Source organism: Microcaecilia unicolor, chromosome 1 (genome assembly GCF_901765095.1).
Source record: "Microcaecilia unicolor chromosome 1, aMicUni1.1, whole genome shotgun sequence".
In the NCBI taxonomy this organism is placed as follows: Eukaryota; Metazoa; Chordata; class Amphibia; order Gymnophiona; family Siphonopidae; genus Microcaecilia; species Microcaecilia unicolor.
Window position 1 is genome coordinate 97,659,444 of NC_044031.1, and position 23,658 is coordinate 97,683,101.

The 23,658-nt window shown below is 48.2% G+C and overlaps 1 protein-coding gene across 1 annotated transcript in view; it reads left to right on the forward strand.

Moving 5' to 3' along the window:
• KIF5B (kinesin family member 5B) overlaps positions 1–23,658 on the forward strand; it is a 252,723-nt gene that overhangs the window by 81,099 nt on the left and 147,966 nt on the right. Inside the window, 1 exon segment of the mRNA XM_030199142.1 lies at positions 8,830–8,903. Within this exon segment, the coding sequence (XP_030055002.1) occupies positions 8,830–8,903 (74 nt within the window).

Genomic DNA, 23,658 nt, shown 5'->3' on the forward strand with positions numbered 1-23,658 from the left:
TAGCTTTACCAAATATACTACAGATAATAAATTAACCCCACCCTAATTACAACCCCATCATAGTACACCTGTTCATACCCATTTCAACAAATCAAGATGACTTTTATTCTCTGTAATAATTGTGGTGCTTTAGGAGAGACTTGCTGACCTGAACATGTATACCCTGGAGGAAAGGAGAAACAGGGGTGATATGATACAGACGTTCAAATATTTGAAAGGTATTAATCTGCAAACGAACCTTTTCCGGAGATACGAAGGCGGTAGAACGAGAGGACATGAAATGAGATTGAAGGGGGGCAGACTCAAGAAAAATGTCAGGAAGTATTTCTTCACGGAGAGAGTGGTGGATGCTTGGAATGCCCTACCGCGGGAGGTGGTGGAGAGGAAAACGGTAACGGAATTCAAACATGCGTGGGATAAACATAAAGGAATCCTTTTCAGAAGGAAAGGATCCTCAGGAGCTTAACCGAGATTGGATAGCAGAGCCGGTAGTGGGAGGCGGGGCTGGAGGTTGGGAGGCGGGGATAGTGCGGGGCAGACTTATACGGTCTGTGCCAGAGCCAGTGGTGTGAGGCGGGACTGGAGGTTGGGAGGCAGGGATAGCGCTGGGCAGACGTATACGGTCTGTGCCAGAGCCGGTGGTGGGAGGTGGGGATAGTGCTGGGCAAACTTATACGGTCTGTGCCAGAGCCGGTGGTTGGGAGGCGGGGCTAGTGCTGGGCAGACTTATACCGTCTGTGCCCTGAAGAGCACAGGTACAAATCAAAGTAGGGTATACACAAAAGTAGCACACATGAGTTGTCTTGTTGGGCAGACTGGATGGACCGTGCAGGTCTTTTTCTGCCGTCATCTACTATGTTACTTTGTTACTATGTTTAGTTTCAAGACCAAGCTTCTGGAGACTTAAAGCTTGTCCTATCTGTCTTCAGCTTGCTAGTTTAAAACAGGAGCTCAGCAAAGTAAAGCAGGAATTGAATGCACTTAAAGCAACTTCTAGGACTGCACAAAATCATACTGCACAGAATCATACCAAATTCTTACCACTGCCTCAAAGGATAATACCACCTGAGAATAGATGGTTCACAGTAGGCTCAGGCAGGCTTCGTTATGTGACACAGAAGCATCCGCCCTCACAAGTTTTGCCCCTACAGAATTCCTTTGCTCTACTACAGCACTGTGATGCTCCTGAAAATAAAACTGAGGCGGAAGAGAAAGAAAAAGCAAAGAAGGTGGAACAAAAAGATATGAAGGTACCCAAAGAGAAAAGACACCCCCAAATCACTAAAACCAAAACACATACTTGGAAATGTAGATGGAAAGTGATGACCACAAATACTCAGTCTAAGCAATAAAGTTCATGACCTTCATGCCCTAATCTTGGAGGCAGACTTGGACATAGTTGCAATCACAGAGACATGGCTCAATGGTTCCCATGAATGGGATGCAAACATACCAGGCTATAATCTTTTTAGGAAGGATAGAGAAGGGCGTAAAGGTGGAGGAGTAGCTCTGTATGTGAGAAATGATATCACAGCGACTGAAATGACAGGGAACTGGGGAAAGGAAGAAGCGATATGGATCACCTTAAAAAGAAAGGATAAAACCTCTGTCCATGTGGGTGTTGTCTACAGACCTCCGACACATTTGGAGGACCTAGATAAAGATCTGATCGCTGATATTCAAAAGTTGGGGAAGAAAAGAGAGGTGCTGTTGTTGGGAGATTTCAATCTGCTGGATGTAGATTGGACGGTTCCGTCTGCGAAATCGGAAAGAAGTAGAGAGATCGTGGATGCTTTTCAAAGTGCTTTGCTCAGACAAATGGTGTCAGAACCCACGAGGGAGGGAGCAACGCTAGATCTGGTACTCACAAATGGAGATAATGTGTCAAATGTCCGAGTGGGTGCCCACCTGGGCAGCAGTGACCATCAAACGGTTTGGTTTGATATGACGGCTGAAGAGGAGGGTGGCCACTCAAAACTCAAAGTCCTGGATTTCAAACATGCTGACTTTAGTAAAATGGGAGAATACCTGAGGAAGGAGCTGATGGGATGGGAGGAAATACAAGAAGTGGAAGGACAGTGGTCCAGACTGAAAGAAGCTATAAATAGGGCCACGAACCTTTATGTAAGGAAAGTAAATAAAAGCAAGAGAAAAAGGAAACCGATATGGTTCTCCAAGCAAGTGGCTGAGAAAATAAAGGCTAAAGAGTTGGCGTCCCAGAAATACAAAAAAACTCATGAAAAGGGACACGAGGAGGAATACCGGATGAAACTGAAAGAAGCCAAGAGAGAGATACGACTGGCGAAAGTGCAAACGGAAGAACAAATGGCTAGAAATGTAAGGAGGGGTGGCAAAATTTTCTTCAGGTATATTAGTGAAAGGAAAATGACAAAAAAGGGAATTGTGAGACTAAAAGATACTGCGAACCGCTATATGGATAATGATGAAGAAAAAGCAAATTTGCTAAATAGATACTTCTGTTCTGTTTTCACAGAAGAAAATCCTGGAGAAGGAACGCGATGGACTGCAAAAAGTACAAATGAGATTGAAGTGGATAGAGCACCGTTCACGGAAGAGAGTGTGTATGAACAACTTGAAAAGCTAAAGGTGGACAAAGCCATGGGGCCGGCTGGGATCCACCCTAGGATATTGAGGGAGCTCAGAGAGGTTCTGGCGGGTCCTCTTAAAGATTTGTTTAATAAATCCTTGGAGACGGGAGAGGTTCCGAGGGATTGGAGATCGGCGGATGTGGTCCCACTTCACAAAAGTGGTGATAGGGAAGAAGCTGGAAACTACAGGCCAGTAAGCCTCACTTCGGTTATTGGAAAAGTAATGGAAGCGATGCTGAAGGAAAGGATAGTGAATTTCCTGGAAGCCAATAAGTTGCAAGATCCGAGACAGCATGGATTTACCAAACGGAAATCGTGCCAAACGAACCTCATTGAGTTCTTTGATTGGGTGACAGGAGAATTGAATCAGGGACGAGCTATGGACGTAATCTACTTAGATTGCAGCAAAGCTTTTGACACGGTTCCCCACAGGAGGCTCTTAAATAAACTGGATGGGCTGAAGATAGGACCCGAAGTGGTGAACTGGATTAGGAACTGGTTGACGGACAGACGCCAGAGGGTGGTGGTGAATGGAAGTCGCTCGGAGGAGCGAAAGGTGAGTAGTGGAGTGCCTCAAGGATCGGTGCTGGGGCCGATTCTGTTCAATATATTTGTGAGTGACATTGCCGAAGGGTTAGAAGGTAAAGTTTGCCTATTTGCGGATGATACTAAGATCTGTAACAGAGTGGACACCCCGGAGGGAGTGGAAAACATGAAAAAGGACATATGGAAACTAGAAGAATGGTCTAAGGTTTGGCAATTAAAATTCAATGCGAACAAAATGCAAAGTGATGCACTTAGGAAGTAGAAATCCACGGGAGACGTATGTGTTAGGCGGGGAGAGTCTGATAGGTACGAGCGGAGAGAGGGATCTTGGGGTGATAGTATCTGAGGATTTGAAGGCGACGAAACAGTGTGACAAGGCGGTGGCAGTAGCTAGAAGGTTGTTAGGCTGTATAAAGAGAGGTGTGACCAGCAGAAGAAAGGGGGTGTTGATGCCCCTGTATAAGTCGTTGGTGAGGCCCCACCTGGAGTATTGTGTTCAGTTTTGGAGGCCGTATCTTGTTAAGGATGTAAAAAGAATTGAAGCGGTGCAAAGAAAAGCTATGAGAATGGTATGGGATTTGCGTTCCAAGACGTATGAGGAGAGACTTGCTGAACTAAACATGTATACTCTGGAGGAAAGGAGAAACAGGGGTGATATGATACAGACGTTCAAATATTTGAAAGGTATTAATCCGCAAACGAATCTTTTCTGGAGATACGAAGGCGGTAGAACGAGAGGACATGAAATGAGATTGAAGGGGGGCAGACTCAAGAAAAATGTCAGGAAGTATTTTTTCACGGAGAGAGTAGTGGATGCTTGGAATGCCCTCCCGCGGGAGGTGGTGGAAATGAAAACGGTAACGGAATTCAAACATGCGTGGGATAAGCATAAAGGAATCCTGTGCCGAAGGAATGGATCCTCAGGAGCTTAGTCAAGATCGAGAGGCGGGGCTGGTGTTTGGGAGGCGGGGATAGGGCTGGGCAGACTTATACGGTCTGTGCCAGAGCCGGTGGTGGGAAGCGGGACTGGTGGTTGGGAGGCGGGGATAGTGCTGGACAGACTTGTGCGGTCTGTGCCATAGCCGGGGTTGGGAGGCAGGGCTGGGGAGGTGAGGATAGTGCTGGGCAGACTTATACGGTCTGTGCCTGTGCCAGAGCCGGTGGTTGGGAGATGGGGCTGGTGGTTGGGAGGCGGGGATAGTGCGGGGCAGACTTATACGGTCTGTGCCCTGAAGAGCACAGGTACAAATCAAAGTAGGGTATACACAAAAAGCAGCAAATATGAGTTATCTTGTTGGGCAGACTGGATGGACCATGCAGGTCTTTTTCTGCCGTCATCTACTATGTTACTATGATCCCATATATTTCTCTGAGATTCCTTCTCTGTCCCTTTCCTTTCTCATCTTCCAGATTATATTCCCTGCTCCTGTTCTCTAGCCCCTTCCTCCTTTCCTAACTCCAGTCATTAATATCCCTTTTCTATAACAGAAATTCGAAAGGAAGTATCCAGAGATACAAGAAATATCAGAAAACAAGTTTATTTTTGTAAAGTAACATGAGGGACAGGGGAGATTAATCTCATGAACCCATCTACCTTACATATACTGAAGAGAAAACGACATTGACCCAGAATCTATCTCCCACCTTACCCTTTTCTCTCTATCACCTGTCTCTACCTACCTACTACTACTACTACTATTTAACATTTCTAGAGCGCTACAAAGTGTACGCAGCGCTGTACAAACACAGAAGAAAGACAGTCCCTGCTCAAAGAGCTTACAATCTAATAGACAAAAAGTAAAGCATTTAAATTTAAAATATTTAAGCAGTCAAGCACAAGAGAACAGTCACAGAAGGACAGAAGATGTTGAAGGGTGGTCAGTGTGATTAGGTGTAACTCTGGTTGGAGTAGTGGGAGAAGGTGATAGAAGAATAGAAATGGGTGAGGTAAAGTAATGAGTGGGTTGATAGGGAGGTTATATAAGACATGTCACTCTAGGGGTGGGTGGGTAGAGGGGTAGGGTGGGTGGAAGCAGGAGAAGGTATTCTCTGCAGCCTATCTGTGAGATGGAAAATGCTCTCTGAAGCTGCTGCTATAAGTTGTTAGTTTTCTCTCCCCTGAAAGAGATCCAAGCCACACCCACGAAGTTCAAACTGTAAGTGGGGAGGGTGAGGGGAGGAAATGGCAGTGCTTGATGAAAAAGAGAGCTCAGTTTGATAGGAGATATACTATAGGATGTCATTCTGAGGCCAGGCTAAGTCTAAAGCAGGAGAAGGTATTCTCTGCAGCCTATCTGTGAGATGGAAAATGCTCTCTGAAGCTGCTGCTATAAGTTGTTAGTTTTCTCTCCCTGAAAGAGATCCAAGCCACACCCACGAAGTTCAAACTGTCAGTGGGGAGGGTGAGGGGAGGAAATGGCAGTGCTTGATGAAAAAGAGAGCTCAGTTTGATAGGAGATATACTATAGGATGTCATTCTGAGGCCAGGCTAAGTCTAAAGCAGGAGAAGGTATTCTCTGCAGCCTATCTGTGAGATGGAAAATGCTCTCTGAAGCTGCTGCTATAAGTTGTTAGTTTTCTCTCCCTGAAAGAGATCCAAGCCACACCCACGAAGTTCAAACTGTCAGTGGGGAGGGTGAGGGGAGGAAATGGCAGTGCTTGATGAAAAAGAGAGCTCAGTTTGATAGGAGATATACTATAGGATGTCATTCTGAGGCCAGGCTAAGTCTAAAGCAGGAGAAGGTATTCTCTGCAGCCTATCTGTGAGATGGAAAATGCTCTCTGAAGCTGCTGCTATGTTAGTTTTCTCTCCCTGAAAGAGATCCAAGCCACACCCACGAAGTTCAAACTGTCAGTGGGGAGGGTGAGGGGAGGAAATGGCAGTGCTTGATGAAAAAGAGAGCTCAGTTTGATAGGAGATATACTATAGGATGTCATTCTATACCTACCCATCCTATTACTACCCATCCATCCTTCTATTATGTTATTTCTCATTAGAGATACTACTCTGTGTTCATCCCATGCCTTTTTGAATTCTATCACCATTTTTTTCCACCACCTCCCTCGGAAGAGTATTCCAGGCATCAACCACCCTCTCCATGAAAAAGCATTTCCTACCATTAATCCTAAATCTACCACCCTGTAACTTCAATTCATATACTCTAGTTTTACCATTTTCCCTTCTCTGGAAAATATTTGTTTATCTAAACAATTATTTATTTATTTATTTATTATATTTATATCCCGCACTTTCCCACTAAAAGCAGGCTCAATGCGGCTTACGTAGTAATAGGTAACACAGAATTTTGTTATGTAAAGTAAGAAATTAAGTATAACATTGTAACATAGTAACATGTTACTATGTTACAATGTTATACTTAATTTCTTACTTTACATAACAAAATTCTGTGTTACCTATTACTACGTAAGCCGCATTGAGCCTGCTTTTAGTGGGAAAGTGCGGGATACAAATATAATAAATAAATAAATTAATTGTTTAGATAAACAAATATTTTCCAGAGAAGGGAAAATGGTAAAACTAGAGTATATGAATTGAAGTTACGGGGTGGTAGATTTAGGATTAATGGTAGGAAATGCTTTTTCATGGAGAGGGTGGTTGATGCCTGGAATACTCTTCCGAGGGAGGTGGTGGAAAAAAATGGTGATAGAATTCAAAAAGGCATGGATGAACACAGAGTAGTATCTCTAATGAGAAAATGAACGGTATAAGAAAAAACAAAACTTAAATGTTTGCATGTCGAATGACACTTAGATGGGGACTCTGGCTGTGAAGAACTAAGGCTGGTGCTGGACAAGCTTGTATGGTCTAGGTCCCATATATTACAGTCCAGTTTAGTATGGGCTGGAGTGGGCTTTGATGGCAACTTCAGGTAGTTGGAACTAGAGAGTTGCACGGGGACAGAAATCTTACCCATCCCCGCCCGTCCCTGCTGGAATCTTACCCGTCCCCACCCATCCCCACTGGAATCTTACCCATCCCCACCCATCCCCGCAAAAAATTTAAACCATCCCAACCCATCCCCACCCGTCCCCGTAAGAATTTAACCCATCCCCACCCATCCCCGTAAGAATTTAAAAGTACATAAAAGAAAGTTCCAGTCAGCTCCTTCAGTCTCTTTCTGGATTTGAGCCACAGCACTGTAGGCAAGGAAGGAACAGAAGTTGGAACTTGGAACACTCTGGTGTGCACATGTAAGATTTGTCTCTGATCCACTGGCAGTGGGTGCTGAGAGGCTGCTACATGCACGCGCCAGTAGGTCAGGTGACATCTGATTCTCGTGCCTGTGTCAGAGCTGAGGTCTATGCACCAGCCTGGGAGCAAAGAGGATTAATAGTAACATAGTAAGTGACAGCAAATAGACCTGAACGGTCCATCCACTCTGCCCAATAGTCACACTCATGATCAATTCATCATTAAATCAACGAATGTGATATTATATACTTGATTATGGTCTTTCTTTCGTGTTTCTGGAACAAAGACCACAGAAGTCTATCTGGCCCCATCCTTATGTTCCAACTGCTGGAGTTGCCATCGAAGGCCACTCCAGCCTATTCATGTTCTCATTTGTGGGACACAGACCGTAAAAGTCTGTCCAGCACTGTCCTCATGTTCCAGCCACTGAAGTTGCTGTCTAAGCCCTTTCCAGCCCATCTTACACCAGATTGCCATGTATGAGACACAGACCATACAAGTCTGCCAGGTATCAGCCCTAGTTCATCACAGCCAGAGTCGCCATCTAAGCGTCACTTGACACATCCACACACATGCAGCCATTTAAGGTTAGCTTTTATATAACTTCCATTTTCTAATTAGAGATCCTCTGTGTTCATCCCACGCCTTTTTGAATTCCGTCATCATTTGTGACTCTACCACCTCCTTAATGGAAGACTTTCCACATTTATGCTGTTAAAGCAAGGAAGAAGAGGAGGAGGAGACAGCACTCAAATAAATTGGTATTCGGTAGATGAGAGGCTGGTGCAGGTGCAGCTTACACTTCCGCGGGAAGCCCACAGAACTGGTTTCATCCCCGCGGGAACCCCACAGGAACTGCCTCCGTCCCCGCGGGAACCCCGCAGAACTGCTTCCATTCCCGCGGGAACCCCGCAGGAACTGCCTCCGTCCCTGCGGGAATCCCGCGGGATTCCCGCGGGGACGGAAGCCGTGCAGCTCTCTAGTTGGAACCTAAGGACAGGGCCAGGCGGACTTCTACGGTCTATGTCCCAGATATGCCAGAGAGACAATGATCAAGTATTTTATATCGCACTCATTTTGGGTTTAATCATGACTTGATAATAAGATTGACTGTTGAGCAGACTGGATGGGACCATTCAGGTCTTTTATCTGCTGTAATTTATTATGTTACTATGAAAAATGATTTGATGTGTAAGTCTGTGCAAATGTAGGAGTTGTAATTATTGTTCTAGTGTTGATTTCTGCCTGAGGGAGATAATCAAGAAACATGTCCTTATCAGATTGGTCAGCTAATTTAAATCAAGATGTCTAAGATGTTTTCTTTGCATATATACACAGACCTTCAAATCTGGCAGTCTAGGAATGTTACGACTTTCAGATACATTTTCCCTTTTAAAAAACAAAAAAAAAATCAATTTAGAACATATATTAGATAAAACATTTTGTTTTATGTTTTCTTAGATGTACTTGAAGGATATAATGGTACAATATTTGCTTATGGACAGACATCATCTGGAAAGACACATACTATGGAGGTAATATTTGAACAAATACTATGTTTCATTCATGTAAAGATCCATATGGGTTTAATGTTAGTTTGCACAGCTGTTTTAAGTAAACTATTTTTGTGAACCTGAATACTATTAAACCAGAAGACAGACCTGCACAGGGGTTTTTCACCATAACCAGATACTGTTGCAGGAATGGATGCATGAATTTGTGATACTTCAGGAGTCAGACAGCACACACCAGTATGAGAGAAAAATCTTCTTTATTTGCCAGCAAACAAAGCAAGACATCAGTTCTAGCTCTCTTCTCTTTCTCTCAGCTCTCTGTGTCTTTGTCTCAGCTGCTTCTCTTCTTATGCTGTCTTCTCCTTCTTCTGTCTGTTCCTTCTGTCCTTCTCTTTCTTCTGAGCTCCTTCTGACGTAAACTGCTTCTGCTCCTACTTAAATAGGGTCCTAAGCCCTCCTCCTAGCCTAGCCCCCTTTACTCCCAATTGGTTAAGAAATTGATTGGCTACCTTGCCTCAACCAATCATTACTTTTGAAATATCAGTTACATAGGTTCCAGACATCCTAAACTGACCTCTGACCTGGGGCCCCTTAAGCCAGACATTTGGTCTCCAGTCTCTTACATGTTATTATGATTGATTTCTCATATTCCTAGTACTAACTGCTAACTAAACTCTGGCATTCATTAAAGGGGTCAAAAGCCAATCTTACTTAATAGCATACATATCAGGTTATTACTTCCAGGAGGCCAGTCCTACACTTAGCTATAATTAATCAAGGAGAAGAGAGCTGACTAGTCCTGACCTTGTTCACCTATCAGCTTATACATTGAACCAGCCAGAACTATGGCTAAGTCAAACCACATGTTGATCTCCTCAATGCAGTCCTTGCTTGACCTCTTAAACAGCAGACAAAGAGTAATACAGAATTTAACAGATATTCTACACAGACACAAACCTTATTAATTTACACAGAATCAGTATTTCTTATAAGACATATTCTAAATATCAAAAACTTGTAAATACTAATCTATTGCCTCTCTCTCTCTAAATAGTATTTTCTATCTAAGCATTTTAAACTACAATTAATCATATGTCTGGCTCATTCCTTTATTCATTCATAATAGTTTACAGCTGTGCCAGCTAGCATTGGCAATTCACAAGGGACAGAGTTTCATTTCTCACTGACCTTTCCTAACCTTAGCTCGGCCAAGCTAGACATTGAAATAATATGAACCATCTGGCATACCTTCACTTTAGTTGCAAAGTAAAAAGTTAGAATTCTAACTTCAAGCTTTTAACAGAATTAACCCTTCATATGATTTCTTATATATATATAATTATGCCATGGCTGCCTCATTCCCCCCTTTGAGACTAAAATCAGCTTATGCAGAGATAAGTCTCACAACTCAAACTCTGGAGATTATAGTGATCCTAATTAGGAATAGACTTGTGAATCACCATTACCCTACTTGTTAAGGTTCGACGGCATACTGCCGAAGCACATGAGGCCAGGAAACAAAACAAAAACCCTGCTAAAACTAAGACTATTAGGGAAATGAACAAAGGACGTATCCAGGAGGTCAATGACCACCACCAGGAGGTAAGGTCTAATCCTCCTCGGTAATCCTCCACATTAAGGCTAGCCAACTGTAGGACTTTATCCATGGCATGCCTAACTACATGCGTCCTATTTATGACAATAGTACAGCACTCTGAAGAATTTAGCACTGTGCAGAGACCACCCTGGGCTGCAAAGAGATAGTCAAGACCCATACGGTTATACCTAGAAACTATACTTAATTCATTAATTTGATCCTGCAATGCATTGACTACCACATTCAGCTCATGAACTAAAACATGGAGTAGGGATTGAAGTCTCCGGGTAGCCATACCTAGTTCAGTAATACCCGCTACCGGGCCTCCAATTGGAATCCAGGCCGTGGCAGAAAGGGCTACAAGTCTCTTTTTAGTCAGAGGATAAGTAGAATTGATATACTGGAGGGCTAATTCAATCGCCTCATCCTCTGTGGCAACGGAGGAGGGTAAGGACAAAGCCTCTCGCTTAGAGCGGTGCGGGGATAGTGGCTTAAGAGGAATAACTTTAGGAAAATAATTCAAGGTTACCAATACACAAAAATCATATGTGGCGGGAAGAATCATGTGGAGGACATTATCACAGAGCCAGTAATGACCAAGAAGAGGGTGAGGAAAGTTCCCAATAAATGTTGGCTCAGGCTGGACAGGGTACTTAGGGTGCCCATAATGCGAGCCCCTATCCCAGGGGGAACGAAGACGAAATGGAGACTTTGCACACCATAGGCGCCAATCCCCAATTGTGACAGGCTGCTCATTTGTTAGTAACTCTTCATACCCCGGGGACTTATGAAAGTAGAAAATAAGCTTGGACACTATAGTCTTCTCAGTGGTACGCTTAGGAGCCAGATAATCACCTGGGTCATAATCTACAGGTATGGTAGCAGGGCACATAGGAGTACCTGGAGAAACTACCCACACAGATTCTCCTTTTTCTGGGAGAACATTAGTATAGTTACAGGGAATGGGAAGAACAGTTGAGATGTTTCTTGTTAAACAAAACACTCCAGAAGCTGGATAGGGAGACGTAAAAACTGGCCTTAGAGAAGATTCAGAGGGGGAAGTAGCATTATAAAAGGACCACCAAGTATAATCCTGGCTCCAAGGACCTGAACTCGAAAAGTAGGGAGGTATAAGAGCTGGGAGTTGCACAGGGACAGGTACAGCTGGGACATCTGTAGTATAAGGAGAAAATCGGGAACACACAATACAAGGGGAAGTAATCTTTGCCTGGCTAATTAGTTCCTGGACAGAGTGTAACCAAAGGTTGGAGCGAGTTGGGGTATTAGGAACAAGGAGGCAAGGAGTAGAAAACAACAAAAGCATCCAAACTACTAACATTTTCTTTCTTCCTAATCTAAAACAAATACAGCAAACTAATTAAGCAATAATATTTCAACAGTCTGTGCTAATCACAGATTACTCTAATATAATGTTCTCAGTCTTTGAGTTCTTATACCAGTTGGGATAGACCCTCAACTGATAAGGATCAAGCTTTCAAATTCCAAGAAAGCCAGAATCTGGACAGAAAGAGTCTCAGTATGAAGCCGAAGTTCAGCAGCTCCTGCAGTATGCAGTTGACCCTTCTTTTCAGCTAGTAGATTCTTTGGTTCGGGTCAGGCGCAACTTCAATGGCTCCGCTGGATCTCTTTCTGCTCTCCACTGTCTAGGCTCCGTCTGATCCGTGCTGGGCTCAGTCTGGTCAGCAGACTTAATTCGAGACCAATGGACCCATGGAGTAATCCCTGCGACCTTCACAGCTGCAGGGGTAGAAAGCAAAACAGTAAAAGGTCCTTTCCATCGGGGCCCCAAAGGCTGGAGCTTCCAGTCTTTCACCCAAACTCTATCCCCTGGCAGGAAGGAATGTACCTGAGCCTGGAAGGGGACAGGGTTTATTTCTCTCACATAAGACTGAAGCTCAGAAATTATCTTACCCAGGAGGGCTACCTGCTCCTGCACCTGGGCAGACCCTAAAATCCCTATGTCTCCCTTAATTCCCTGTAAAATGGCTGGGGGCTTCCCATACACAATTTCAAAGGGAGAGAGGGCTGTTCCTTTAGTTGGGGTGCATCGGAGGCGAAAGAGGGCTAGTGGCAATGCCTGTGGCCATTTCAATTGGGTTTCCTGACAAATCTTTGCTAGGCTATTTTTCAAGGTTCTGTTTGCCCGCTCAACCTGCCCTGAACTCTGGGGACGGTAGGCACAATGCAATTTCCAGGTAATGCGCAATGCGTGGGACAGGGCCTGAAGTGTAGCTTCAACAAAGGCGGGACCATTATCTGAACCTATGGCAAGGGGCAGTCCATACCTGGGGATGACATCCCTAAGGAGGGCTCGAGCTACTTCTGTGGCTTTCTCAGTGACTGTAGGATATGCTTCCACCCACCCAGAAAAGGTACAGACCATGACTAAGAGGTATCGGAACCTACCACTCCTGGGCATTTCTGTGAAGTCTATAACTAGGGACTCAAAGGGTGTTAGTCCTCTAGACTGAACTCCTGGTGGAATACGGGGTCCCTGACGAGCATTATTCTGGGCACAGAGAGTACATCGGGCAGAGGCAGTGGCAACCAGACTATCCAATCCTTCCAGCACCACTACTCGATTGAGTAGGCGGGCTAGTGCTGTTTTCCCTAAGTGTGATAGGTCATGAGCTTGAGACACTACAGGCCAAGCTAGGTGGCGTGGCACCAGAACTCTGGTATCAGGGAGATGTAACCAGCCATCAGGTCTCCTTACTGCACCTTCTTCTTGAGCCCATTTCTCTTCCATTTGGGTATACATAGGTGTCCATTCTTGCAATCGGATTTGGAACAGGGGAGTCACAGTACTTGCTGGGGGTCCTCGAGCAGCTTCTTTGGCCACCCGATCAGCATGGCGGTTCCCTCGGGCCACTGGAGTATCTATTCTTTGGTGTCCCCTGCAGTGAATAACAGCTACCTTCTTAGGGGCCCACACAGCCTCTAGCAGCTGAAGTATTTCAGGTCCATACTTAACAGGTTGGCCTGCAGCATTTATGAGTCCCTTTTCCTTATACAAAGCTCCATGAGCATGTAGGGTTGTGAAGGCATACTTAGAATCAGTATAAATGTTGGTCACCAGTCCTGCTGCTAACTCCAGAGCTCGTATGAGGGCCACAAGTTCTGCTTTCTGGGCTGAAGTTCCTTGGGGCAGGGCTCTTGCTTCTATCACCTTGTCTTCTGTCACCACAGCATAGCCTGCCAGTCGCTTGGAGTTCTCCACATAACTGCTTCCATCTGTGAAATAAATTACATCTGGGTCCCTCCACGGAACATCTTTAAGATCTGGTCGACTGGAGTACACTTCATCCATGGTTTGGATACAGTCATGATCCGGTGGTCCCTCAGATGCTGGCAAAAGAGTAGCAGGATTGAATGTAGCCACTGTTTCCAGGTGTATCCGTGGATTCTCACACAAGCTGGCTTGGTACTTAACCATACGGTTATTTGTAAACCAGTGGTTGCCCTTATACTCCATGAGGGTGAGAACTGCATGGGGGACTTTAACAACCAGTTCTTGCCCCAAGGTCAACTTATCAGCTTCCTGGACCAGTAAGGCTGTTGCTGCAATGGCCCTCATGCAGGCTGGCCATCCTTTAGCCACTCCATCCAGCTGTTTAGACAGGTATGCAACAGGCCTCTGCCAGGATCCCATCATCTGGGTCAGCACACCCAGAGCAACCCCCTGTCGCTCGTGGACATACAATGAGAAAGGTTTCTCCACATCAGGAAGGCCTAACGCAGGGGCTTGGAGTAGGGCTTTCTTTATGGCAATGAAGGATTGTTGAGCAGTAGGTCCCCATTCAAATGGTTCCTTTTCACCCCCCTTTGTGGCTTGGTAAAGGGGTTTCGCCATCAATGCAAAATTTGGAATCCAAATTCTGCAGAATCCAGCTGCTCCCAGGAATTCCCTAACTTCTCTTCTGGACTTGGGTTGGGGAATTGCAGCTACCGCTTGCTTCCTACTAGCATCCAGTCTCCGACTTCCCTGGGAAATACAAAAGCCCAGATACTTCACTTCTGACTGACAAAGTTGGGCCTTTGAGCGTGAGACCTTATAGCCTGCATCCAAGAGTAGCTCCAGCAATTCTCTAGTAGCCTCAAAACACTCTTCCTGGGTCACTGCTGCAATCAGGAGGTCATCTACATACTGGAGTAAAACTCGCCTGGAAGGCTCAGATTTAAAAGTCTTAAGATCTTGTCCTAGGGCAGTCCCAAAAATGGTGGGGGAATTCTTGAACCCCTGTGGCAGGCGGGTCCATGTATACTGAAGCTTCCTTCCTGTTACTGGGTTTTCCCATTGAAAGGCAAAAAGCAGCTGACTGGCGGGGGCCACCCGAATACAAAAGAAGGCATCTTTTAGGTCTAGTGTTGTGAAATGGGTAGCTCCAGAAGGTATCAATCCTAACAGGACATATGGATTAGGCACTACAGGGTGTAATGAAATAGTGGATTTGTTGACCACTCGTAAGTCTTGGACTGGCCGGTAGTCCTCAGTCCCTGGCTTCTGAACTGGCAATAGTGGCGTATTCCATGGAGACTGACAAGGACGAATAATTCCATGGGATAACAGACGATTCAAATGTGCTTGAATCCCTTCCAGAGCCTTTCTGGGAATTGGGTATTGACGAAGATGGATTGGCCGGGCACTTGGAAGTAAGTCTACATGTACAGGAGGAATATTTCGGGCCAACCCTGGGGGATTATCTTCTGCCCATACCCCACTGACCTGAAAGCTGTCTGCCAGGGGTAGGTCAACTTGGCCCTGCGACTGATGCAGCCGCCATTCTTCTTCAAGAGGGCAACAGAAACTCAATATACCCTTAGGGCTGGATATCGGGGGCCGAAAGGAGACTGAAGTCTGGCCATCAGAGTCAAAAGAAATTTGGGCCCTAAGCTTGGACAGCAGGTCTCGACCTAACAAAGGGATTGGACAGTCTGGCATATGCAGGAATTCATGAGTGACTATGTGTGAGCCTAATTGGCATCTACGGGTTGTCAGGAAAGGCCTCCGGTTCTGCACCCCCGTGGCTCCCACCACTCGGACAGTTTTTCCAGACACAGGCGCTAATCGCTCCGTCACAACAGAATGTTCAGCTCCTGTATCAATCATGAATGGAATTGAGCGGCTCCCTATAGTTAGCTTGACCATAGGTTCCTGGGAGCCCAGTTTGTAGGAACCCGGTCTGTCCTATTCGTCCCATTCTGCCATCTCGGCTATCCCGATGATGTCAGATTCAGGAGGCTCATATCTTCCCTCTCGAACTCGGCCTCGGCTTCCTCGATCTCCTGGTCCCCTTCTCAGTCCCTGGCGCCTCTGGGGGCATTCATCTTTCCAGTGCCCTCTTTCCTTACAATAGGCACACTGGTCCCTCTCCAATCTTGGTCTGGGATTCTCCCCCCTTGGCCGGGATTGATTGAAGGAATCTCGGGGCCTGGCTGGTGGTCCGGGATCCCACTTTGGCTTCCCATTAGCTAGAGGTCGACCTCGGTTAAGGGTGGAATTAGTAATGGCTGCCGCTAAAAGGTCGGCCTTCTTCTGCATCTTCCGGTCAGCCTCTCGGCGCACCTCCTGATCTCTATTAATGAAAACCTTGGTTGCGATCTCAATTAGCTGGGTGGTATTCATCCCTGCGAATCCCTCCTGACGCTGCAACTTCTTCCGGATATCTGGCATACTCTGGGCCACCAATGCACTATTCACCATTCTCTGATTTTCTTGGGCTTCAGGGTCAAATGGGGTGTATGTTCTGTAGGCTTCAATTAGTCGCTCTAAAAAGGCCCCAGGGGATTCAGTCGCCCCTTGGAGAATTTCAGAGACCTTTGCCAGATTAATGGGCCTCTTTATGCCTTTCCTCATACCTTCCAGCAAGTCCCGGCAATAGCCAGACAACAGTTCATAGTGCTGCCCATCATTTGGATCCCAATCTGGAGCTGCGCGAGGAAACCGAGCTCTAACCCATCCCTCTGGGTCCTGTGTCCCCCCGGGGACACGCTCTCGCGTGATGGCCTCAGCATTTTGCAAAATCTTCCGCCTCTCCTCAGTTGTGAAGAGGGTCAGGAGAAGTTGTTGACAATCAGTCCAGGTTGGGTTATGGGTGGCCATAATGCTAGCCACTAGGTCCACCACTGCCTGAGGCTTTTCAGTATAAGAGGGGTAATGCGTCTTCCAATTCAGGAGATCGGTGGTTGTGAAGGGTACATACTGATAGGCCTGTGCCTGCATAACCTGACCCTGATTATTAGGATCCGGTCGAGTGGTAGTTACCTGGCGGAGGGGCAGAACTCTCGAGGAGGTGGGAATGGAACCTGAGGTAGAGCTAGGAGCTACCCTCCTATCATGCTCAAAGGTGATTGCAGCGGGTCTAACCCATTCAGTGGAGGTAGGTTGAACCCCTGAGGGATGGGGAGGGGTACTCATAGACTGAGAGGTGGTCACAGGTGATTCAGTCCATTGAAAGGGATGCCGGGCCCCTGATGAGTGGGTAGGGGTATTAGAAGGAGAGGCTGGGCTGTCAGGAGTTGAGGAGTCAGGGAGTGGAACCCAAAACGGGTCTTCAGAGGTTAACAGGAGAGGATTTGGCACAGAAGGGTAGAGGCCAGGTGAAAAGTCCAACCTAGGATGTGGTGGGGTTCGCACAGAAGAGGAACTATCCGGAGAAGCCTGTACTGGAGAGGCTTGAGCTGGACGGCGTGGATCTCTGGGGGTAGCACGGAACCCCAACAATGGGCCATAAGGTGGTGGCTCAAGATCTGAGGGGTCATCAGAGAGTATGGGTTTCTCAGACAGGGTAGGGGCGGAAGCCACTGATTGGGTGGTAAGCTTCCTAGGGCTCTTTCCCTCTTCTAGTTTAGATTTTCTAATCTTTCTTTGAACACGGCCTAACATGAATTTTACTGGGGATCCCATATAAGTTTTCAACCAGGAGGGAGGGTCAGTCACAAGGCTGTCCCAGGAATCTATATAGGGGAGTTGTTCAGAATATTCTGGTTCTCCTACAACTATGCTGTAGACCTTCCGGATTACTTCAATATCTAAGCTGCCACTAGGGGGCCACCCCACTCCCATAGATGGCCACTCAACTTCACACAAGGTTCTTAAAGTACTTGAGCTTAAAGTCTGTCCATAGTCATTAATTAAAAATCCTTTTCTAAAGTTCTTAAGCATACAATCTAGGGGGGTATCAATTTGTCTAGATGATGTCCCACCCATAATGCTTACAGTTACAACACACAAAAAGGGAGGGAATTTTTGAAAGTGCAGTAAGGGGTCTGCACTCTCGAGACACTAGGTAGACAGACAGCAATCGCTTCCTTCCGTTGCTGACCAATTGAACTCGCGTTAATTGGAAATGCAGCTATAAGAAGTCCGCACTCATTAATCATTCACGCATCACACATTCCATACAGAAAATCCCACCCAACAATTTCAGATTTCTCAGATACAGATAAGCTCAAGCGTTTTCGCTTCTAATCTCCTCTAGATTAGAAGGTACTAGGGCCTTCGCTGAGAGTTGATCAGGCTCTCCTTCCTCAATTTGTTTGAGGGGCTGATTTACAATTTTCTAGCTAGAATTACAATACAGAATACAGAATACATACCCGGCGAATGTTCTCCAGTCAGTTGGGTGCTGGGATTAATGCAGGATGCATCCCACCGCTGCCACCAAGAATTGTTGCAGGAATGGATGCATGAATTTGTGATACTTCAGGAGTCAGACAGCACACACCAGTATGAGAGAAAAATCTTCTTTATTTGCCAGCAAACAAAGCAAGACATCAGTTCTAGCTCTCTTCTCTTTCTCTCAGCTCTCTGTGTCTTTGTCTCAGCTGCTTCTCTTCTTATGCTGTCTTCTCCTTCTTCTGTCTGTTCCTTCTGTCCTTCTCTTTCTTCTGAGCTCCTTCTGACGTAAACTGCTTCTGCTCCTACTTAAATAGGGTCCTAAGCCCTCCTCCTAGCCTAGCCCCCTTTACTCCCAATTGGTTAAGAAATTGATTGGCTACCTTGCCTCAACCAATCATTACTTTTGAAATATCAGTTACATAGGTTCCAGACATCCTAAACTGACCTCTGACCTGGGGCCCCTTAAGCCAGACATTTGGTCTCCAGTCTCTTACATGTTATTATGATTGATTTCTCATATTCCTAGTACTAACTGCTAACTAAACTCTGGCATTCATTAAAGGGGTCAAAAGCCAATCTTACTTAATAGCATACATATCAGGTTATTACTTCCAGGAGGCCAGTCCTACACTTAGCTATAATTAATCAAGGAGAAGAGAGCTGACTAGTCCTGACCTTGTTCACCTATCAGCTTATACATTGAACCAGCCAGAACTATGGCTAAGTCAAACCACATGTTGATCTCCTCAATGCAGTCCTTGCTTGACCTCTTAAACAGCAGACAAAGAGTAATACAGAATTTAACAGATATTCTCCGAGGACAAGCAGGCTGCTTGTTCTCACTGATGGGTGACGTCCACGGCAGCCCCTCCAATCGGAAACTTCACTAGCAAAGTCCTTTGCTAGCCCTCGCGCGCCCGCGCGCACCGCGCATGCGCGGCCGTCTTCCCGCCCGAAACCGGCTCGAGCCGGCCAGTCTTCTTTTGTCCGCACTCGGTACGGTCGTGTTTTCGCCGTGTCGAGCCCCGGAAAGTCGACCTCGCGCGTCCAATTTGTTTTGAACGTGTTTTTTTCCTTCGGGAAAGCTTTGTCCTAGTCGGGAAGTGCTCCGGAAACCCCCCGCCGGGTTTCGTGTAAATCCTCCCCGTACTTCCAGCTTTTTTGCCCCGGTAAGTTTTCTTTCGTCGTCGGGGTAGGCCTCTTTTCGGCCTCGGTCGAGATTTTTTCTCCCTCTAAATTTGGTGCTTCAAATTTCGCCATTTCGGCTTTTGATTTCGCCGGCGTGATTTTTCCGCCCATGACATCGAAGCCTTCCAGCGGCTTCAAGAAGTGCACCCAGTGCGCCCGGGTTATCTCGCTCACTGATCGACACTCGTCGTGTCTTCAGTGTCTGGGGGCCGAGCACCGCCCTCAGAACTGCAGTCTGTGTTCCCTGCTTCAAAGGCGGACTCAGGTAGCGAGACTAGCCCAGTGGAACGTGTTGTTCTCGGGCTCTTCGTCGGCATCGGCACCGGGATCTTCGAGTGCATCGACGTCGTCAGCGTCCAGACCATCTTCCTCGGCCGCCCCTGCATCGAGTGCATCGAGGCATCGGGCCTCTGCATCGGCGCCGAGACATCGGATAGCTGCATCGACGTCGGTGGTACCAGGACCTCGTCTGCTGATGTCGTCGGACGGTGGTGCATCGGGTGGAGTGCAGGTGAGGGCTGTCCATTCCCCTGCTGGTGGCGGTGAGCCCTCGGGTGGGTCTCCGCCTACCCTGAGGGCTCCTGCGGTACAGCCCCCCCGAGATCGACCTTCTTCAGTCTCGGCCCCGAGGAAGCGACGGATGGATTCGACGTCCTCCTCGTCGGTGCCGGGGAGCTCCGGTGACATGCTTCGGAAGAAATCGAAGAAGCATCGACACCGGTCTCCTCCCCGTGTCGGCACCGAGAGCTCTGGGTCGCCGAGGGATTCGGCACCCAGCAGGCATCGGCACCGAGAGGACCGCTCACCCTCTGTTCAGGAGGTGTCGATGCGCTCCGCTCTGGACAGCCCGGAACAGCCTCCACGCCCGGAACAGGTACTGACGTCGACGCCTGCATCGACCTCTCAGCCTTTCTCTGCAGCCGCTCTAAACGAGAGCCTCCGGGCCGTTCTCCCAGAGATTCTGGGAGAGCTGTTGCGCCCTACCCCTCCGGTACCGGCGGTGCTTGCGCCACCGGTACCGTCGAGCGTGGCGCCGGCTGGCCCATCGCCCAGGTTGAGGTCCCCGACGTCGGTACCGCGTGCGGTACCGACCGCGGCCACCTCCCAGGAAGGCTCCCCGACTACGTCGGCGGAGGGAGCTTCGCCGATGCGGGCGAGGGAGTCTACCTCTCGACGCCCCCATCGTGGACGGGGTTCCACGGAGTCGAGCAGGGCGAGGTTGCAGACACAGGTCCGTGAACTTGTGTCTGACACCGAGGGTGAGGCCTCGTGGGAGGAAGAGGAAGATCCCAGATATTTCTCTGACGAGGAGTCTGGGGGTCTTCCGTCTGATCCCACTCCCTCTCCTGAGAGACAGCTTTCTCCTCCCGAGAGTCTGTCTTTTGCCTCCTTTGTCCGGGAGATGTCTACGGCCATCCCCTTCCCGGTGGTTGTGGAGGACGAGCCCAGGGCTGAAATGTTTGAGCTCCTGGACTATCCTTCTCCACCTAAGGAAGCGTCCACTGTTCCCTTGCACCATGTCCTGAAGAAGACATTGCTTGCGAACTGGACCAAGCCATTAACTAATCCCCACATTCCCAAGAAGATCGAGTCCCAGTACCGGATCCATGGGGACCCAGAGCTGATGCGCACTCAGTTGCCTCATGACTCTGGAGTTGTGGATTTGGCCCTAAAGAAGGCTAAGAGTTCTAGGGAACATGCTTCGGCGCCCCCGGGCAAGGACGCTAGAACCTTAGACTCCTTTGGGAGGAAGGCCTACCATTCCTCTATGCTCGTGTCCAAGATCCAGTCTTACCAGCTCTACACGAGCATACACATGCGGAATAATGTGCGGCAGTTGGCGGGCTTGGTTGATGCTCTTCCCCCTGAGCAAGCCAAGCCTTTTCAGGAGGTGGTCAGGCAGCTGAAGGCGTGCAGAAAATTCCTGGCCAGAGGAGTTTATGACACTTTTGATGTTGCGTCCAGGGCCGCTGCTCAAGGTGTGGTGATGCGCAGGCTCTCATGGCTGCGTGCCGCCGACCTGGAGAATAGAATCCAGCAGCGGATTACGGACTTGCCTTGCCGTGCGGATAACATTTTTGGCGAAAAAGTCGAGCAGGTGGTAGAGTCTCTCCACCAGCGGGACACCGCATTCGACAAGTTCGCCCGCCGGCAGCCTTCAGCTTCTACCTCTACAGGTAGACGATTTTTCGGGGGAAGGAAGACTGTTCCCTATACTTCTGGCAAGCGTAGGTACAATCCTCCTTCCCGACAGCCTGCGGTCCAGGCTAAGCCCCAGCGCGCTCGCTCTCGTCAGCAGCGTGCGAATCAGCAAGGCCCCGCGGCTCCCCAGCAAAAGCAAGGGGCGAGCTTTTGACTGGCTCCAGCAGAGCATAGCCGACATCCAAGTGTCAGTGCCGGGCGACCTGCCTGTCGGAGGGAGGTTGAAAGCTTTTCACCAAAGGTGGCCTCTTATAACCTCCGATCAGTGGGTTCTCCAAATAGTCCGGCAAGGATACACCCTCAATTTGGCCTCTCAACCTCCAAATTGTCCACCGGGAGCTCAGTCCTACAGCTTCCAGCACAAGCAGGTACTTGCAGAGGAACTCTCCGCCCTTCTCAGCGCCAATGCGGTCGAGCCCGTGCCATCCGGGCAAGAAGGGCTGGGGTTCTATTCCAGGTACTTCCTTGTGGAAAAGAAAACAGGGGGGATGCGTCCCATCCTAGACCTAAGGGCCCTGAACAAATATCTCGTAAAAGAAAAGTTCAGGATGCTTTCCCTGGGCACCCTTCTCCCCATGATTCAGCAAAACGATTGGCTATGCTCTCTGGACTTGAAGGATGCCTACACACACATCCCGATACTGCCAGCTCACAGACAGTATCTGCGATTTCAGCTGGGCGCACGCCACTTCCAGTACTGTGTGCTACCCTTTGGGCTCGCCTCTGCGCCCAGGGTGTTCACAAAGTGCCTAGCTGTGGTAGCAGCGGCGCTTCGCAGGCTGGGGGTGCACGTGTTCCCATATCTCGACGATTGGCTGGTGAAGAACACATCCGAGGCAGGAGCCCTGCAGTCCATGCAGATGACTATTCGCCTCCTGGAGCTACTGGGGTTTGTGATAAATTACCCAAAGTCCCATCTTCTCCCAGTGCAGAAACTCGAATTCATCGGAGCCCTGCTGGATTCTCGGACGGCTCGCGCCTATCTCCCAGAGGCGAGGGCCAACAACTTGTTGTCCCTCGTCTCGCGGGTGCGAGCGTCCCAGCAGATCACAGCTCGGCAGATGTTGAGATTGCTGGGCCACATGGCTTCCACAGTTCATGTGACTCCCATGGCCCGCCTTCACATGAGATCTGCTCAATGGACCCTAGCCTCCCAGTGGTATCAGGCCGCCGGGGGTCTAGAGGACGTGATCCACCTGTCCACGAGTTTTCTCGAATCCCTGTATTGGTGGACGATTTGCTCCAATTTGACTCTGGGACGTCCCTTCCAAATTCCTCAGCCTCAAAAAGTGCTGACCACGGATGCGTCTCTCCTGGGATGGGGAGCTCATGTCGATGGGCTTCACACCCAAGGAAGGTGGTCCCTCCAAGAAAGCGATCTACAGATCAATCTTCTGGAGTTGCGAGCGATCTGGAACGCTCTGAAGGCTTTCAGAGATCGGCTGTCCCACCAAATTATCCAAATTCAGACAGACAATCAGGTTGCCATGTACTATGTCAACAAGCAGGGGGGCACCGGATCTCGCCCCCTGTGTCAGGAAGCCGTCAGCATGTGGCTCTGGGCTCGCCGTCAAGGCATGGTGCTCCAAGCCACATATCTGGCAGGCGTAAACAACAGTCTGGCCGACAGGTTGAGCAGGATTATGCAACCTCACGAGTGGTCGCTCAATTCCCGTGTGGTGCGACAGATCTTCCGGGCGTGGGGCACCCCCCTGGTGGATCTCTTCGCATCTCAAGTGAACCACAAGGTCCCTCAGTTCTGTTCCAGGCTTCAGGCCCACGGCAGACTGGCGTCGGATGCCTTCCTCCTGGATTGGGGGGAAGGTCTGCTGTATGCTTATCCTCCCATTCCTCTGGTGGGGAAGACTTTGTTGAAACTCAAGCAAGACCGAGGCACCATGATTCTGATTGCTCCCTTTTGGCCGCGTCAGATCTGGTTCCCTCTTCTTCTGGAGTTATCCTCCGAAGAACCGTGGAGATTGGAGTGTTTTCCGACCCTCATCACGCAGGACGAAGGGGCTCTGCTGCATCCCAACCTCCAGTCCCTGGCTCTCACGGCCTGGATGTTGAGGGCGTAGACTTTGCCTCTTTGGGTCTGCCAGAGGGTGTCTCCCGCATCTTGCTTGCTTCCAGGAAAGACTCCACTA